General features: G+C 38.8%; 1 protein-coding gene across 1 annotated transcript in view; it reads left to right on the top strand.

Annotated features, from left to right (window-relative positions):
- Positions 1–13,934, top strand: part of LTN1 (listerin E3 ubiquitin protein ligase 1) — a 63,008-nt gene extending 49,074 nt beyond the window's left edge. The window contains exons 25-30 of the mRNA XM_047795199.1: positions 2,021–2,207; positions 7,393–7,564; positions 8,721–8,941; positions 10,514–10,708; positions 11,852–12,019; positions 12,584–13,934. Of these exons, the coding sequence (XP_047651155.1) occupies positions 2,021–2,207; positions 7,393–7,564; positions 8,721–8,941; positions 10,514–10,708; positions 11,852–12,019; positions 12,584–12,646 (1,006 nt within the window). The 3' untranslated portion in view covers positions 12,647–13,934. The remainder of the gene's footprint in view (positions 1–2,020; positions 2,208–7,392; positions 7,565–8,720; positions 8,942–10,513; positions 10,709–11,851; positions 12,020–12,583) is intronic.
- The last annotated feature ends 392 nt before the right edge of the window (positions 13,935–14,326 follow it).

Genomic DNA, 14,326 nt, shown 5'->3' with positions numbered 1-14,326 from the left:
CACGGTAACACCGGATCCTTAACCCACTGAGCGAGGCCAGAGACGAACCTGCAACCTCATGATTCCTAGTTGGATTCATTTCCGCTGCGCCATGACTGGAACTCCACCGTTTGTTGATGAAAAATTAATGAACGAGTATGTGTGGAGTAGGCAGGGAGGGTAGAATGGAAAATAAAGCTGGAAGGATAATGAAGGACCTTAAAAATGACATTTTTGGGGGCTTTTCTTTCTTTCTTTTTTTTTTTGACTGCCCTGTGGCATGTGGACTTCCCAGGCCAGGGCTCGGATCCGAGCTGCAGTTGCGATCTATACCGAAGCTGTGGCAAACATTGCATGCTTAACCCACTGTTCTGGGTCGGGGGTCAAACCTGTGGTCCCTGTGCTCGAGAGAGGCCTCGGATCCCATTGCACCACAGGAGGAACTCCAAAAAATGGCATTTTCTAGGAGTTATTGTTTGGTAGAAGATGGGATACCACCAGCTGATTCTGGCAATAGTATAAATCATAAGCTGTTCAAAGAAGCAAGCTGAGGTGGAGACCATTCCAGAAGTTATAATGAACAGTGCATGGAGGTTAGTGTGGAAAGTGGAGAGCTGTTCTTTATAGACTCTAGTGACTCTTGGTATGGGATGGAGAGAAGGGTTGGTAATGAGATAGTGATTTTGAAGGTAAAAGCTTAGCGTATGGGTTAAGGATCTGGTGTTGCCGTGAGCTGCGGTGTAGGTCATAGTCGCGGCTTGGATCTGGCGTGTCTGTGGCTGTGGCATAGGCCAGCAGCGGTAGCTCCGATTAGACCCCTAGCCTGGGGATCTCCATATGCAGGGGGTGCAGCCCTAAAAAGACAAAAGACAAAACAAACAAACAAACAAAAACTTTAGGGCAGAAGCTTGAAGAAGACTTTTGTTCATGGGCTGATAGTAGGAAGCCATAAAGGGACACAGATCACAGAGGTGAAAGGAGAGAACCAAGCTAGAAGATCATGGAGAAGAGAATTTAAGGGAGATATGTGCAAATATTTCTCTTTTTGAGAATCTCATTAGTTCATCTGAAAGTATTAATGAATGCAGTAAGTTCTTCAGTTAAAAAAAATTAACTCATGTCATTAATTAATTTGAATGTTAAATTTACTGAACAGACACATAGTCTTAACGATCTTTTCACCCTTTGTAGGGTAATAAAGGACCTGGTAGGATTTGTTAACCCTAATCATTCCCCTGACTATCAGCCAGGGAACTTCAGACTAATAATCATTTAGCCTCTTTGGATGTGTGAATTTTTTTTTCATCTGTAAAGCAGAAGATTGAGATGTATATTTTCTAAAAGGATTCTTGGAGTTTCTGTCATGATTCAGCGGTTAACGAACCCAACTAGCATCCATGAGGACTCAGGTTCGATCCCTGGCCTCGCTCAGTGGGTTAAGGATCCAGTGTCACCGTGAGCTGTGGTGTAGGTCATAGACGTGGCTCGGATGTGGCGTTGCTGTGGCTCTGGCATAGGCCAGCGGCTATAGCTCTGATTGGACCCCTAGCCTGGGAACCTCCATATGCCGTGGGTTCGGCCCAAAAAAGACAAAAAAAAAAAAAAGTATTCTTTCCTTTAAGTGCTGCTTAAGTGCCAGAGTCCCTATTTTATAGCATGTTTACAGTATACAATTTTATATTTTATATGTTTATGTATTTAAAATAGGGAAATGTATGTTTATATAGCTTAATGCCTTTCAGATTCTGTAATTGCCTTAATGTGTAATTAGGAGTCATATTGAATCTATAACGGGGGACTTTTGAAAGTTCCCCTGTGGTGCAGCAGGTTAAGGATCTGGTGTTGTCACTGCAGCAGCTTGGATCACTGCTGTGGCTCAGTTTCAATCCCTGGCCCAGGAACTTCCACCGGCCAAAAAGCAGGCGAAGGGGAGGGGGAGCATTTAAAGTGGTTTTTGGATTTTTCTAAAATGTGCAAAATTGTATATGCTGTCAGTTTTGTTAAGGGATGAGTTATGTGATGTTTAATCATTGATTCTTAGGTCACCACCAGCAGCACTGATGTCTCTTCTTAGTACTCAAGAAGACTTACTAGAAAATGTCTTGGGGTGTATTCCTGTTGGACAGATAGTTACTATTAAGCCTCTGAGTGAAGACTTCTGCTATGTTCTGGGATACCTCCTCACTTGGAAATTAATTCTTACTTTCTTCAAAGCTGCTTCGTCTCAGGTAAATGAATATGAGACAGTGTTTGACCGTTCTGTCCTGTATGTGTTTCTGTTATTGTCCTAAACCCCTTCCTTCCCCTCCTTTTGGAAAGAAAGGGAGAATTGCCTCACATTTTAATCTAATTGTATCTGGATAATTTAAGATATTCTCCTAAGTTTATTTCTGTCTCTACTTCCTTACCCTTCCAGTTTTTTACACACACACACACACACACACACACACTTTTTGCAAAGTAATTTAATCTCTCTAATGTGCTTGGATCTATTTTTATTCTAACTGAATGTAGCCACCAAGTCCTTTTATTGTAGTAAACCAGATTTCTGTGATTTAATTTTGTGTTCCCATAGTAATAGTTTCCAGAGAATTGGATCTTGCTATTTTTTGTTTAACCCCTTTGGTCAACTTCTGACTCTTGTGGAGATGTCAGTTAATTCATTATTGGAAATTTACCTTACTTGAAGATCAGCGTTTAGAAAAAGATCTATGAGATGTTAACATGTAGTTCAGACTGTTACTGCTAAATAATGAAAATACCCCATAGTAATTATTTTGCTCAAATTATTTTGGCAGCCACTAGATGTCTCTGTTGTCTCATGTTTAAAAGAAAGACATCATCGTCCAGGAAGGAAGCTGGAAAAATCTACTCTATTTTGAAAAATTCTTTTAGACATATCCTCACTTTAAAAGTTTCAAACATTGATTGAATCAGTTTATTTATTTATTTTTATTTATTTATTTTTTTGCTTTTTAGGGCCACACCCATGGCATATGGAGATTCCCAGACTAGGGTCGAATTGGAGCTGCAGCTGCTGGCCTATGCCACAGCCACAGCAATGTGGGATCTGAACCATGTCTGTGACCTACACCACAGCTCACGGCAATGCCAGATCCTTAGCCCACTGAGCAAGACCAGGGATTGAACCCTCAACCTCATGGTTCCTAGTTGGATTCGATAACTCTGAATCAGTTTATTAAGTAGGTGGCTTCTTTGACAGGTTAATACAAAAAGACTTAATTGATTTGTTTTTTTTTTGTCTTTTTGTCTTTTTGTTGTTGTTGTTGTTGTTGTTGTTGCTATTTCTTGGGCCGCTCCCGCAGCATATGGAGGTTCCCAGGCTAGGGGTTGAATCGGAGCAGTAGCCAGAGCCACAGCAACGCGGGATCCGAGCCGCGTCTGCAACCTACACCACAGCTCACGGCAACGCCGGATCGTTAGCCCCACTGAGCAAGGGCAGGGGACCGAGCCCGAAACCTCATGGTTCCTAGTCGGATTCGTTAACCACTGCGCCATGACGGGAACTCCTGATTTGTTTTTAAAGTGGGACCGGATGTGATGACACTCATTTCCAATGTGATTTTTCAGAATCTTTAAGTTATAATTTATGTTGTTCCTAATTATCCATACCTTGGTATAAATATATAAACATATGCATTTTTGCATTTGTTTATCTAAGGGGGAAGTCAAATCACAGGCAATACTGAACTAGATGTTAAAAAATTATTTTACTTCTTTTCAAGCCTACCTCTTATGTTTGTGATTTGAGGTAGTTTTAATTTGCTGGTGGTATATTTCTGGAGTTCCTTGTTGAATTTTTATGTTCATTTCTTAAAATATTGTTGATCTTTTAAAAGTTGCAGCAAATGGAGATTTTTATGTTCAAGAATGTTCTTATCTTTTATTCAGAAATTAGGAACATGACCACACAAAAGAAGAATTTATTGAGCCTTGAACATATAAACGAAGTAACCCAGTAAATAATACTAATTAGAGTAATCCTAAAACAAACTGAGAATTTTCAAAAAAATCTTTGGTCCTTAATCTGAGTCCTTTTTGACTTTCTTAAAAAAAAAAAAAGCTAGTAAATCAGATTAAATTGGAAACAAAACTCTGTTTTATAGTTTTACTGAGGTATATTTCACACATCAATTTTATTTATTTAATGTGTACAGTTTGGTGCTTCTAGTATATTCACAGAATTGTACAACTATTACCACTAATTTTAGAACTAACCCCCACCCAAAAAAAGCCCATTATAGTCACTTCCCATTTCCTCTCCGACCTCCCATCCGCTGACAACCACTTGTCTATTTTCTGTCTCAATGGATTTGCCAGTGGTGGACCTTTCACATACATGGCCTTTTGTGTCTGGTTTATTTCATGTAGCATAATGTTTTCAAGATTCAGTTATAGTGGAGCCTATATCAGTATGGCATTCCTCTTCTAATGTCTGAGTAATAATCTGTTGTATGACTACCACAGTTTGTTTATGCGTTCATCCAGTGGACATTTACGTTGTTTCTAGTGTTTGCCTATTGTGCAGGAAGCCGTTGTGAACATTGGTGCATACATTTTTGTGTGGACATATATTTTCATTTATCTTATATTGGATACCTAAGAGTGGGACTACTGGGCAATAGACCTGTGTTCTTATTTATTTATTTATTTATTTTTGTCCTTTTTTGCTATTTTCTTGGGCCGCTCCTGTGGCATATGGAAGTTCCCAGGCTAGGGGTCGAATTGGAGCTGTAGCTGCCAGCCTACATCAGAGCCACAGCAACGCAGGGTCCGAGCCTCGTCTGCAACCTACACCATAGCTCACAGCAACGCTGGATCGTTAACCCACTGAGCAAGGGCAGGGACCGAACCCGCAACCTCATGGTTCCTGGTCAGATTCGTTTAACCACTGCGCCACGACGGGAACTCCGACATGTGTTTTTAAAAGCCTATTGATATATGTGATCATTTTTTAAAAAATTCATTTTCCTTCCAACTTTTTATTTTGAAAAATACTCAGATTTACAGAGAAGATGAACAACAGATATCATGATGCTTTACTTAAAGTATTTAAACATATATCTTCTAAAAAAAGGGCATGTTTCAACATAAATATAATTATTACACTCAAATTTAATTTTGGTGTGATAATATTATCTACTTGGTATTTAAATATTATCTACTTGGTATTTAAATTTTCCCGGTTGTCCCAGTAATGTCCTTTATAAGTTATTTTCCCTTCTCTATTGAGGATTCAGTCAAGAATCATGTTTGCATTTGTCTGTCATATTTCTTTTCTTTTTTTTTTTTGTCTTTTTAGGGCTGCACCCCTGGCATTTGGAGGTTCCCAGTCTAGGGGTCTAATCAATGCTGTAGCTACCAGTCTGCACCGCAGTCACAGCAGTGTGGCACCCGAGCTGTGTCTATGACCTATACACCACGGCTCACGGCAATGCTGGATCACTTAACCCATTGAGTGAGGCCAGGGAGTGAACCTGCATCCTCTTGGATACTAGTCAGATTCATTTCCGCTGAGCCGTGAGGGGAACTCCTCTCTGTCATATTTCTTTAATGTATAATTCCTCTACTTTCTTGTCATTCACCACGTCTGTTATTTTGTAGACTGTTTTATAATCTGGATTTGGCTGATAGTTTCCTCATGATTAGATTCTGGTTACTTTTCAGTAAGAGTATTTGCTGCACAGTGGTGATGTGTTTTCAGTGTATCACTTCAGGAGCACAGAATGTCATGTACCCTTCTGTTGGAGAGGTTAGTTTTGTTACTTGGTAAAGGTAGTGCTAGACTTCTCCATTGTAAAGGTTCTTTGATCAGTTTTTAAAGAATCAATTCCAAATCCTATGGCTTGATCTTAGTGTTTGAACATTGATTGTGTTCAGAAAATGGTGTCTTTGTACTACGGAGGTACATGTGGTATAGTGAAAGAAATAATTTTAAAACAGGTACAAATAGCAAGGAGCTGCAAAGTAAATGTGAACAAATGAAAACTTAATATTTTTTAATTTTATTTTTACTCTTTGTCTTTATTTATTTATTGTCTTTTTTGTCTTTTTAGGGCCACACCCACAGCATGTGGAGGTTCCCAGGCTAAGGGTTCAATCAGAGCTACAGCTGCCGGCCACAGCCACAGCATTGCCGCATCTGTGGCCTACACCACGGCTCACGGCAACGCCGGATCCTTAACCCACTGAGTGAGGCCAGGGATTGAACCCAAAACCTCATGGTTCCTAGTTGGGTGCGTTTCCACCACGCCACGACAGGAACTCCTACACTTTGTCTTTATAATTCAAGATCTGAGCCATGTCTGTGACCTGTGCCAAAGCTTGTGAAAAAGCCGGATCCTTAACCCGCTGAGCAAGGTCTGGAATTGAACCTACATCCTCATGGATGCTAGTCAGACTCTTAACCTGCTAGGCCACAATGGGAACGCCTGAAAATTATTATTGTTGAGGAATGATCTTAAAGTACATGCCTCATACAGATAACTATGGTGCACCCAGTGGGGCTAGATTTTCCTATTTTAAAAAAATAAACCAGGAGTTCCCATTGTGGCTCAGTGAAAACGAACCTGACTAGCATCCATGAGGACACAGGTTTGATCCCTGGCCTCGCTCAGTGGGTTAAGGATCCGGCGTTGCCGTGAGCCCTGGTGTAGGTCACAGATGCAGCTCTGATCCTGTGTTGCTGTAGTTGTGGTGTAGGCCAGTGGCTATAGTTCCAATTGGACCCCTAGCCTGGGAACCTCCATATGCCATGGGTGCAGATGTGAAAAGAAAATAGACAAAAAAAAAAAAAAAGAAAGAAAAAACCAAACGAACCAGAAGTCCATATTTTTATGTGAAGTTTCCTGATTCATAGAATAACTGAGAAGATCCCAGGATGTTTTGGACTACTAGTTTGTGCTGTCATAAATGGATGCTGGAATGATATAGAGTGAGTTCAGCCATAAAAATAGGATTACTTTTAAGATGAATTTTGAAAGAGTAGGGATTATGGTGTGGAAGGAATGTGTGGAAACATGGGAGGAGAGTAAATAAATTTTCTGGGGGGGAGATGACAAGTAGATTTTTAAAATCAGAAACTCCAGGTTGGGGAGAGCTTATCAACAGGGAGACAGAGAAAGACGCTAGAGGCATATGTCTAATAATGAGGGGTTGGGGAAAACTTCTGTCCTTTATAAGGAGGAGGAGCAGTGCCATTAGGTGACACATCTGGAAACTAAGACTGTGGCATATATTTTGTAGGACTCGTCCATGTGATTCTCAGTGTTTAAACGAATGCATTTTTGCAGTGGGCTCTTATGCAATCTGTTATACTTTTGATTTGTTCGTATTTACCAATTGTCTTGGTTTAATTGGGCTTACTAACAAGAATCCTTTACTCTCCACCAGCTTCGAGCTCTGTATTCAATGTACCTTCGAAAAACAAAAAGTTTGAATAAACTGCTCTATCATCTGTTCAGGCTTATGCCCGAAAACCCAACCTTTTCAGAGACAGCTATTGAGCTCTCCAATAAGGACCCTAAAACATTCTTTACAGAAGAGCTCCAGTTGAGTATTAGAGGTCAGTATTATGTGTGTTTGTGTTCTTTCTTAGAGACTAGGTTCAGAAGGTTGTATTATGCTTTACCCTGAGGGTGTGGAGAATAATGCTGAACATGGATCCTAGCTTTGAGAATGGTGAAGTGTAAGGTGTAAGCTTTTCCGTATTTCTCTAAATAGGATGTACAATTAGATCATGTCAATAAAGCTGTTAAGAAGCTAATTCATTTTTGAAGCTTAGTTTGTTGCGACTGTTATCTCTTTTAAAAAATTGTTATATAATAATGTTTTCATAGGCCTGCAAATAAGTAGTCTTCAATTGGAGAAACGAAGATGAGTCAAATGTATTTTTTTTTTTTGGTCTTTTTTGCTATTTCTTGGGCCGCTCCTGCGGCATATGGAGGTGCCCAGGCTAGGGGTCTAATCGGAGCTGTGGCCGCCAGCCTACGCCAGAGCCACAGCAACGCAGGATCCGAGCCGCGTCTGCAACCTACACCACAGCTCCCGGCAACGCCGGATCATTAACCCACTGAGCAAAGGTAGGGACCGAACCCGCAACCTCATGGTTCCTAGTCGGATTCGTTAACCACTGTGCCACGACGGGAACTCCGTCAAATGTATTTTTTTCTATACTCTGGGAGCTCACATTTTAGCTGAAGGGATAAATATGCACGCATCTAAGCTATATTACAGCATTCTACGCGATTTCCTGAGAACAGGAATTTTTAAATGTCTTGGAAATCTGAGGATGGGACTTGGTCCTGTGCATACTGAGGTGGGAATTTGGGACTTTTGTATACCACATCATTGAGCTCTAGGAAGAGTAAAGGAGGCCAAACTCTTTCTCATAATTTATAAGAAAAAGGAATTTTCCTCCTTTTTAAAGTTTGTTTCATTTGTTTGTGATCTTTCATGTGAAGTATAGAGTGCTCTTTCGAGGCAGATTTTTCAGTGTTATCCAGGACCTTCACTCTTGGCCATTCTAACTGTTGATTTTGAATGTGCGAGAGAAAGCTAAATGCTCTGTAGAGTTCTGGCTTCTTTGGTATGTTTGTTTTATGAGTTCTAGCACTCGTGTTAAGGTATTAAAGATGATTTTCTAAGGAAAATACTAATATAAGTCTGTTTTTCTCTCTAAGAAATGTTTGTTACTAACTAAGAATTTGTTTTTTCCTCAGATACCTCAACTCTTCCCTACCATATCCCACACTTGGCTTGTTCAGTCTATCATATGACACTGAAAGACTTGCCTGCCATGGTTAGGCTATGGTGGAATAGTAGTGAGAAACGTGTTTTCAATATTGTAGATAGATTTACGAGCAAGTATGTTAGCAATGTTCTTTCTTTTCAAGAAATATCTTCTGTGCAAACAAGTACACAGCTATTTAATGGCATGACGGTTAGTATTGTCTTGAATTTTTTTTAGAAAAGTTGTTTCAATATTGGTTATGTCTGTCTGGTTTAGTGGGAATCATCACAGTTGTAGCTCCTGGTTCAGAATGTACAGAAATTATTCATTTTATTTTCTGATTCTTTATATCAAATATCAAATTAATGCATAGATTGAAATAATGTTATAATTTCATTTATCCCTACCAAATAGGTTTTGAACATTCATTAGTTAATTCAAAATATATATTGGAATACCTACAGATGCCAGGCTCTGTGTGCCACTCACCTGCAAAATGAACAAGTTGGAAGGGTCAGGTTCCTGTCCTATAGTAATATAGGGTCTAATAAAGGGAAAAGAACAGTACTAATACTGTGTTTTGCATTGGAAACTGGAAGCTTCCATTGAGAGGAAGATTGATCTAAAGTCAGAGTGGGAAAAGTTCCTCTGGCTGAAGGCATTTGGTGAGACTTTATGGAGGAAGTTTACTTTGAGGGAGGTAGGATTTTGTTATGGGAAAAATGAGGGGAAAGGCATGTACGCATAGAGGCATAGAGAAAATAGCATGGCAGTAGCAAATAACTTGAAGATGAGAATGTAATGTTTGTGATTTCCTAAGAAATGAAGGATAGTGCAGTGTTCATTTAAGTAGGATTCACGGAGAGAACAAACTTCTTCTATGATGGATTAGGGCCCCACTGGCAAAGGCCTCAAGTAACAATCTAAATATTTGGTCCTCAGTTCGGCACTGACAGTTTTCTTTTGAGGCAGTGATGCTGTCAGTTATAATCTGTGAAACTGCTCTGACTGAAACCCATAACCTGGGCTGTTGGCATGGAGCTTGAGTTCAGATGAATCATTAGGGAGGCTCTTGGTCTCCTACACATTTTGAAGGGGGCCTGGGGGAGGTAGTATCCGTGAGATTCGTCCTTAAAGATGGGCGGGGGATGTGAGAAATTTTGTAGTGATATATCCAAACTTGAAACTAAATTAATATCTGGGGTAAGATAGAGGGGAAATTTAAGTTGGTGCTGTGCTTTTCAGCCTGGAAATAGGAAAGGCAGAAGAATAAATTTGTACAGGACGATAATTTGTGTTTTATGTTGAGTTTGCAATGCTAGTAAGAAAATCAAGATCAGATATAAGTGTTTTGGGCAGTTGATGGTTGGCTCTAAAGTTCAGGAGAATTCTGTGGTAGAGAAAGGTTTGGAAGACATCTGAATAGAAGTGGTATTTGATATGCTGGTTTTGGAAGAGAAGGAATAATTAATAATAATCCATTCTGTTCTTGATCTATGCAAAAACTATTTATGATGTGACAAGCCTAATATAATAAACATACTATTTTCTGAGCACTACATTTGTTTTGAAACATCTTTGAATGTTATAACATCACTGTAAAATATGACAGGCGTTTGAACCTCTCTATTAAATATCTTACGTCAGCTAATTAAAGGTATTTACCTGTGCTGTGTTGGGGAACTAGCTGCTAGTTGTCAACCAGTCAGGATGTTTTTTGAATGATAGGAAAGAAAGAAATTTAGCAAAAAAAAAAGAAAAATCACCTTTCATGTGTGGCAGGTTAAAGCGCGAGCTACTACTCGGGAAGTCATGGCCACTTATACTATTGAGGACATAGTTATTGAACTTATAATACAGCTGCCTTCGAATTACCCATTGGGTTCAATAACAGTAGAAAGTGGGAAAAGAGTTGGCGTGGCTGTTCAGCAGTGGCGGAACTGGATGCTACAGCTAAGCACTTACCTCACCCACCAGGTAGGCGTCTGCATACACACTTGGCTTCCCAAACTAGAGAGATAGTGCCAATTTCCTATTTGAAAGGGCAGTAAAACTTAAACTATATCTCTTCTGCTTAAATAGAAATGGATGTGATATTTTATTTGCCTAAATGACATGAGCCTGCCATGCTGTATTAATTTTTAAGGCTCTCCAAACTTTTTTTCTGGTGCCTGAGAAGAATCGGCTTTACCTCATTAATACTGTAGATGATGTCAGACAACACTAAAAAATTTTTGAGAGAGAAACTTTTTGTAAGATATAGATCAGCTCTCCTGTGGTTAGAGAAATCCCAGTACTTGCAAATACCCGTGCCCTTTAAACAAATGATAAGTCTTCTTTAGTTTTGTTTGCACGTTGTGATGGATCTCAGGTATTCTACAGTGAAGAAAAATTATTTTAAAACAAGTATATTCACCAGTATTGTAGAGCTGGAACAAATCAGCATTTGAGAAGGTGAGAGAATTAATTTCATCATTTTTAGTTAAAAATTGGGAGAACCTATCCAAATGACTTCATTAGCTTCAGTGTTTCATCAGACAACATGCTGAGACTGTAAAACTTGAAAACTGAGGCGGAAGCCTTTCTTTCAAGCCTCCCTTTAATTTGGAAAAAATTATATCTGGTTCCTAGATATAAAGTAAAAACCAATAGACATAAAACCCAGAATTATATCTGGTTCCTAGATATAAAGTAAAAACCAATAGACATAAAACCCAGAATTGTGAACATAGCCAAGCAGATTCTCTTTCTCTCCGAATTATAATTCAGCTTTAAAATTTGTGAGATAGGGGAGTTCCCATCATGGCATAGCGGAAACAAATCTGACAGGAACCATGAGGTTGCAGGCTCGATCCCTGGCCTCTCTCAGTGGGTTGAGGATCCGGCGTTGCAGTGAGTTGCGGTGTAGGCAGCAGATGCGGCCCGGATCTGGTGTTGTTGTGGCTCTGGTGTGGGCTGGCAGCAGCAGCTCTAATTAGACCCCTAGCCTGGGAACCTCCATGTGCCACTGGTGAGGCCCTAAAAGGACAACAGACAGAAAAAAAAAAAAATTGTGAAATTGAATAAAATGACATTGGTGGCTTTCAGTGTATATTGACTTTATTTTTTTCTTATTAACAGAATGGAAGTATTATGGAAGGCTTAGCATTGTGGAAAAATAATGTAGACAAACGTTTTGAGGGTGTTGAAGATTGCATGATCTGTTTCTCGGTCATTCACGGCTTCAACTATTCTCTTCCCAAAAAAGCCTGTAGGACATGCAAGAAAAAGTTCCATTCAGCCTGCTTGGTAAGTCTAAAGAGAAATTAACTTATTTGTATTCTTATGTGTATCATATATATATATGATATCTAACCTGGGAACACAATGGATGTTAAACTCCTCATTGTAGTTAATGGGAAACATTAAAAATGGTCATTTACTGAAGTGGCATCAAAGCACTTTAATACGTGGATGTTTCTAAAGTAGCTCTTAGCACTCAAGAAATAGATAGATGGTCCGGTAAAATCTACACTGTAGAGGAAACTGAAAAAAATGGAACTGGTAGCCACTTGGCATCAGAGCTTTTTACTCTTTTTAAACATCATATTGAGAAGAAGTCCGTATGTGTTCGGTTCCTTCAGAGGGGAGTCTTCCTTACATACCCTCATGGTTGGTGCATGAGCCTAGGCGGAAGGCGTCACACTGTGGCCTTTGGAAGGAATACTGAGTTGTGCTGATTTTGGAGATGAATGGAGGGAGCAAACATTTCAGTAGTCACCCTTTTTACTTTATCACTTTAAAGTTGCTTGAGATGTATATGCAAAATGACAATTTTAGAAGTTCTTTTAACATTAAACTTTTCTTTTTCAGTACAAATGGTTCACGTCTAGCAACAAATCCACTTGTCCACTCTGTCGTGAGACCTTTTTCTGAGGTTTGTTTGTTTTTGTTTTTGTTTTTTCACATTGGAAATGATCCTGAAGTAAATCAGGCAAAGACAGTGGATTTGGATTCATCTTCAAGTGTTGATTTGAGGAGGCGAGTGAGCATTACTTTCGAATAAGACCTTATCTGGAAAATTATTTTGATTAATGTAATGATCCTAAAATCAGGTTTACTTACCTTTAGATTGCTTTGTAAATGTTTGGAAACGTTTTCTTTTACATAAGAAAATTACATATTGGAGAGAAAATATTTATATTAATAGTTTAATCTCTTTGTATATTTAAAAATAAATATGGAAAAACCCTAAATTACAGAATTGGAATTTGTGAACGCATTGTACAACTGTATTATACCGATAAACCCAGTTTGTTAATCTGTGTTTTAGAACAGTCCAAGTGAGGCAAATGAATTGAGAGAATTGATTTACACCTACAACAAATATTTTAAGACTTATTTGTTAGTTATGACACAAAATTAATTAGTATACTGATATTTGTAGATTATTTTAATGATAAAATGACATTAAGCTATTAATATAGCTTATCTTAAGCTATTTAAAGCATGCTCTGAAATCCTATATATAAAAGTATAAACTGAACTTTAAGGTGCCTCCATTTATCAAGGGTTATGAAATTCAGAAAATTAAATTCATGACACTGACCTTTTACTGTAAGAGAAGAATTTCCTTGTGAATTGCAGACTTGTCAGTGAATTTATTATTCAGTTGGAATGAGTCTCCAGGGGGTAAGAATTTGAAAGAAATAGGAATTAGATTATTTTAGTCATGAAGCAGAGTAGTAATTTCTCTGTCAGGAGCAAAGAAATAAATGAGTTATTTCTGAAACTTAAGGGTGTTGGAAAAACAAAGGATGTGAAAATGTTGTAGGAGGCTTTCAATTTTGTAAGCAAATTTTGCTCTTCTTACTGGTCAGAGTTACGCTAAATTAGAGATTTGGGGGAGCTAATTTTTTTCTAGCCTTCAGAAATGCAAGTTAAGAATTTTGATACTAAGTAAAATTCAGTACAACATGCTGAAGTGGCATTAAGTGAAAAACTGCCTTTTGTCACAGAGCTATTGCCCTTAAAAATTGTGCCCAAAGAATGAAAGTGTGGAAGTTTGGAACTGGGAATGATTTTATTGCAGTCTTCCATTACATGGAAAATATTAGCATATCTAAGAGCAAGGTTACTTGAAGGATCAGCTGATCATCTCTGTTGGAAATGTTTGATTGGCCAAGAGCAACTCATGTTAAATAAAAGTACTGCTTACCATCAACTGGGTAAAATGGTATTATTGAAATAGTATGAATGTGGTCAGAGTATTGTAGTGGAGAGTGAAGTATTATGTGTGGGTTAAAGATGTATTTGTAGATGCAGTGTCCTGCCCAGTTTTGTCTGTCTCCTAAATTTCCCTCTGTAGTGTTTATTATCTTACAGCCTTGAGGCTCAAGGAGTCAGGAAGTGAAGGGCAGATAGTAAAATTCTACTACCTCTTCTTAACCCCTTTCTTAAAACATTGTCTGACTTTCTATGTCTCTCTGACATAGTAAACCCAAAGGATTGTGTTACTCCTCTGTGAAAGTTACACACTTTTCCTTTAAAAATGGTTTTACAGGAGTTCCTCCGTGGCTCAGCAGGTTAAAGGACCCAGCTTTGTCACTGCTGGGG

This window comes from Phacochoerus africanus, chromosome 1 (genome assembly GCF_016906955.1).
Source record: "Phacochoerus africanus isolate WHEZ1 chromosome 1, ROS_Pafr_v1, whole genome shotgun sequence".
Classification (NCBI taxonomy): Eukaryota; Metazoa; Chordata; class Mammalia; order Artiodactyla; family Suidae; genus Phacochoerus; species Phacochoerus africanus.
This window is presented reverse-complemented; position numbering and strand designations above follow the sequence as displayed.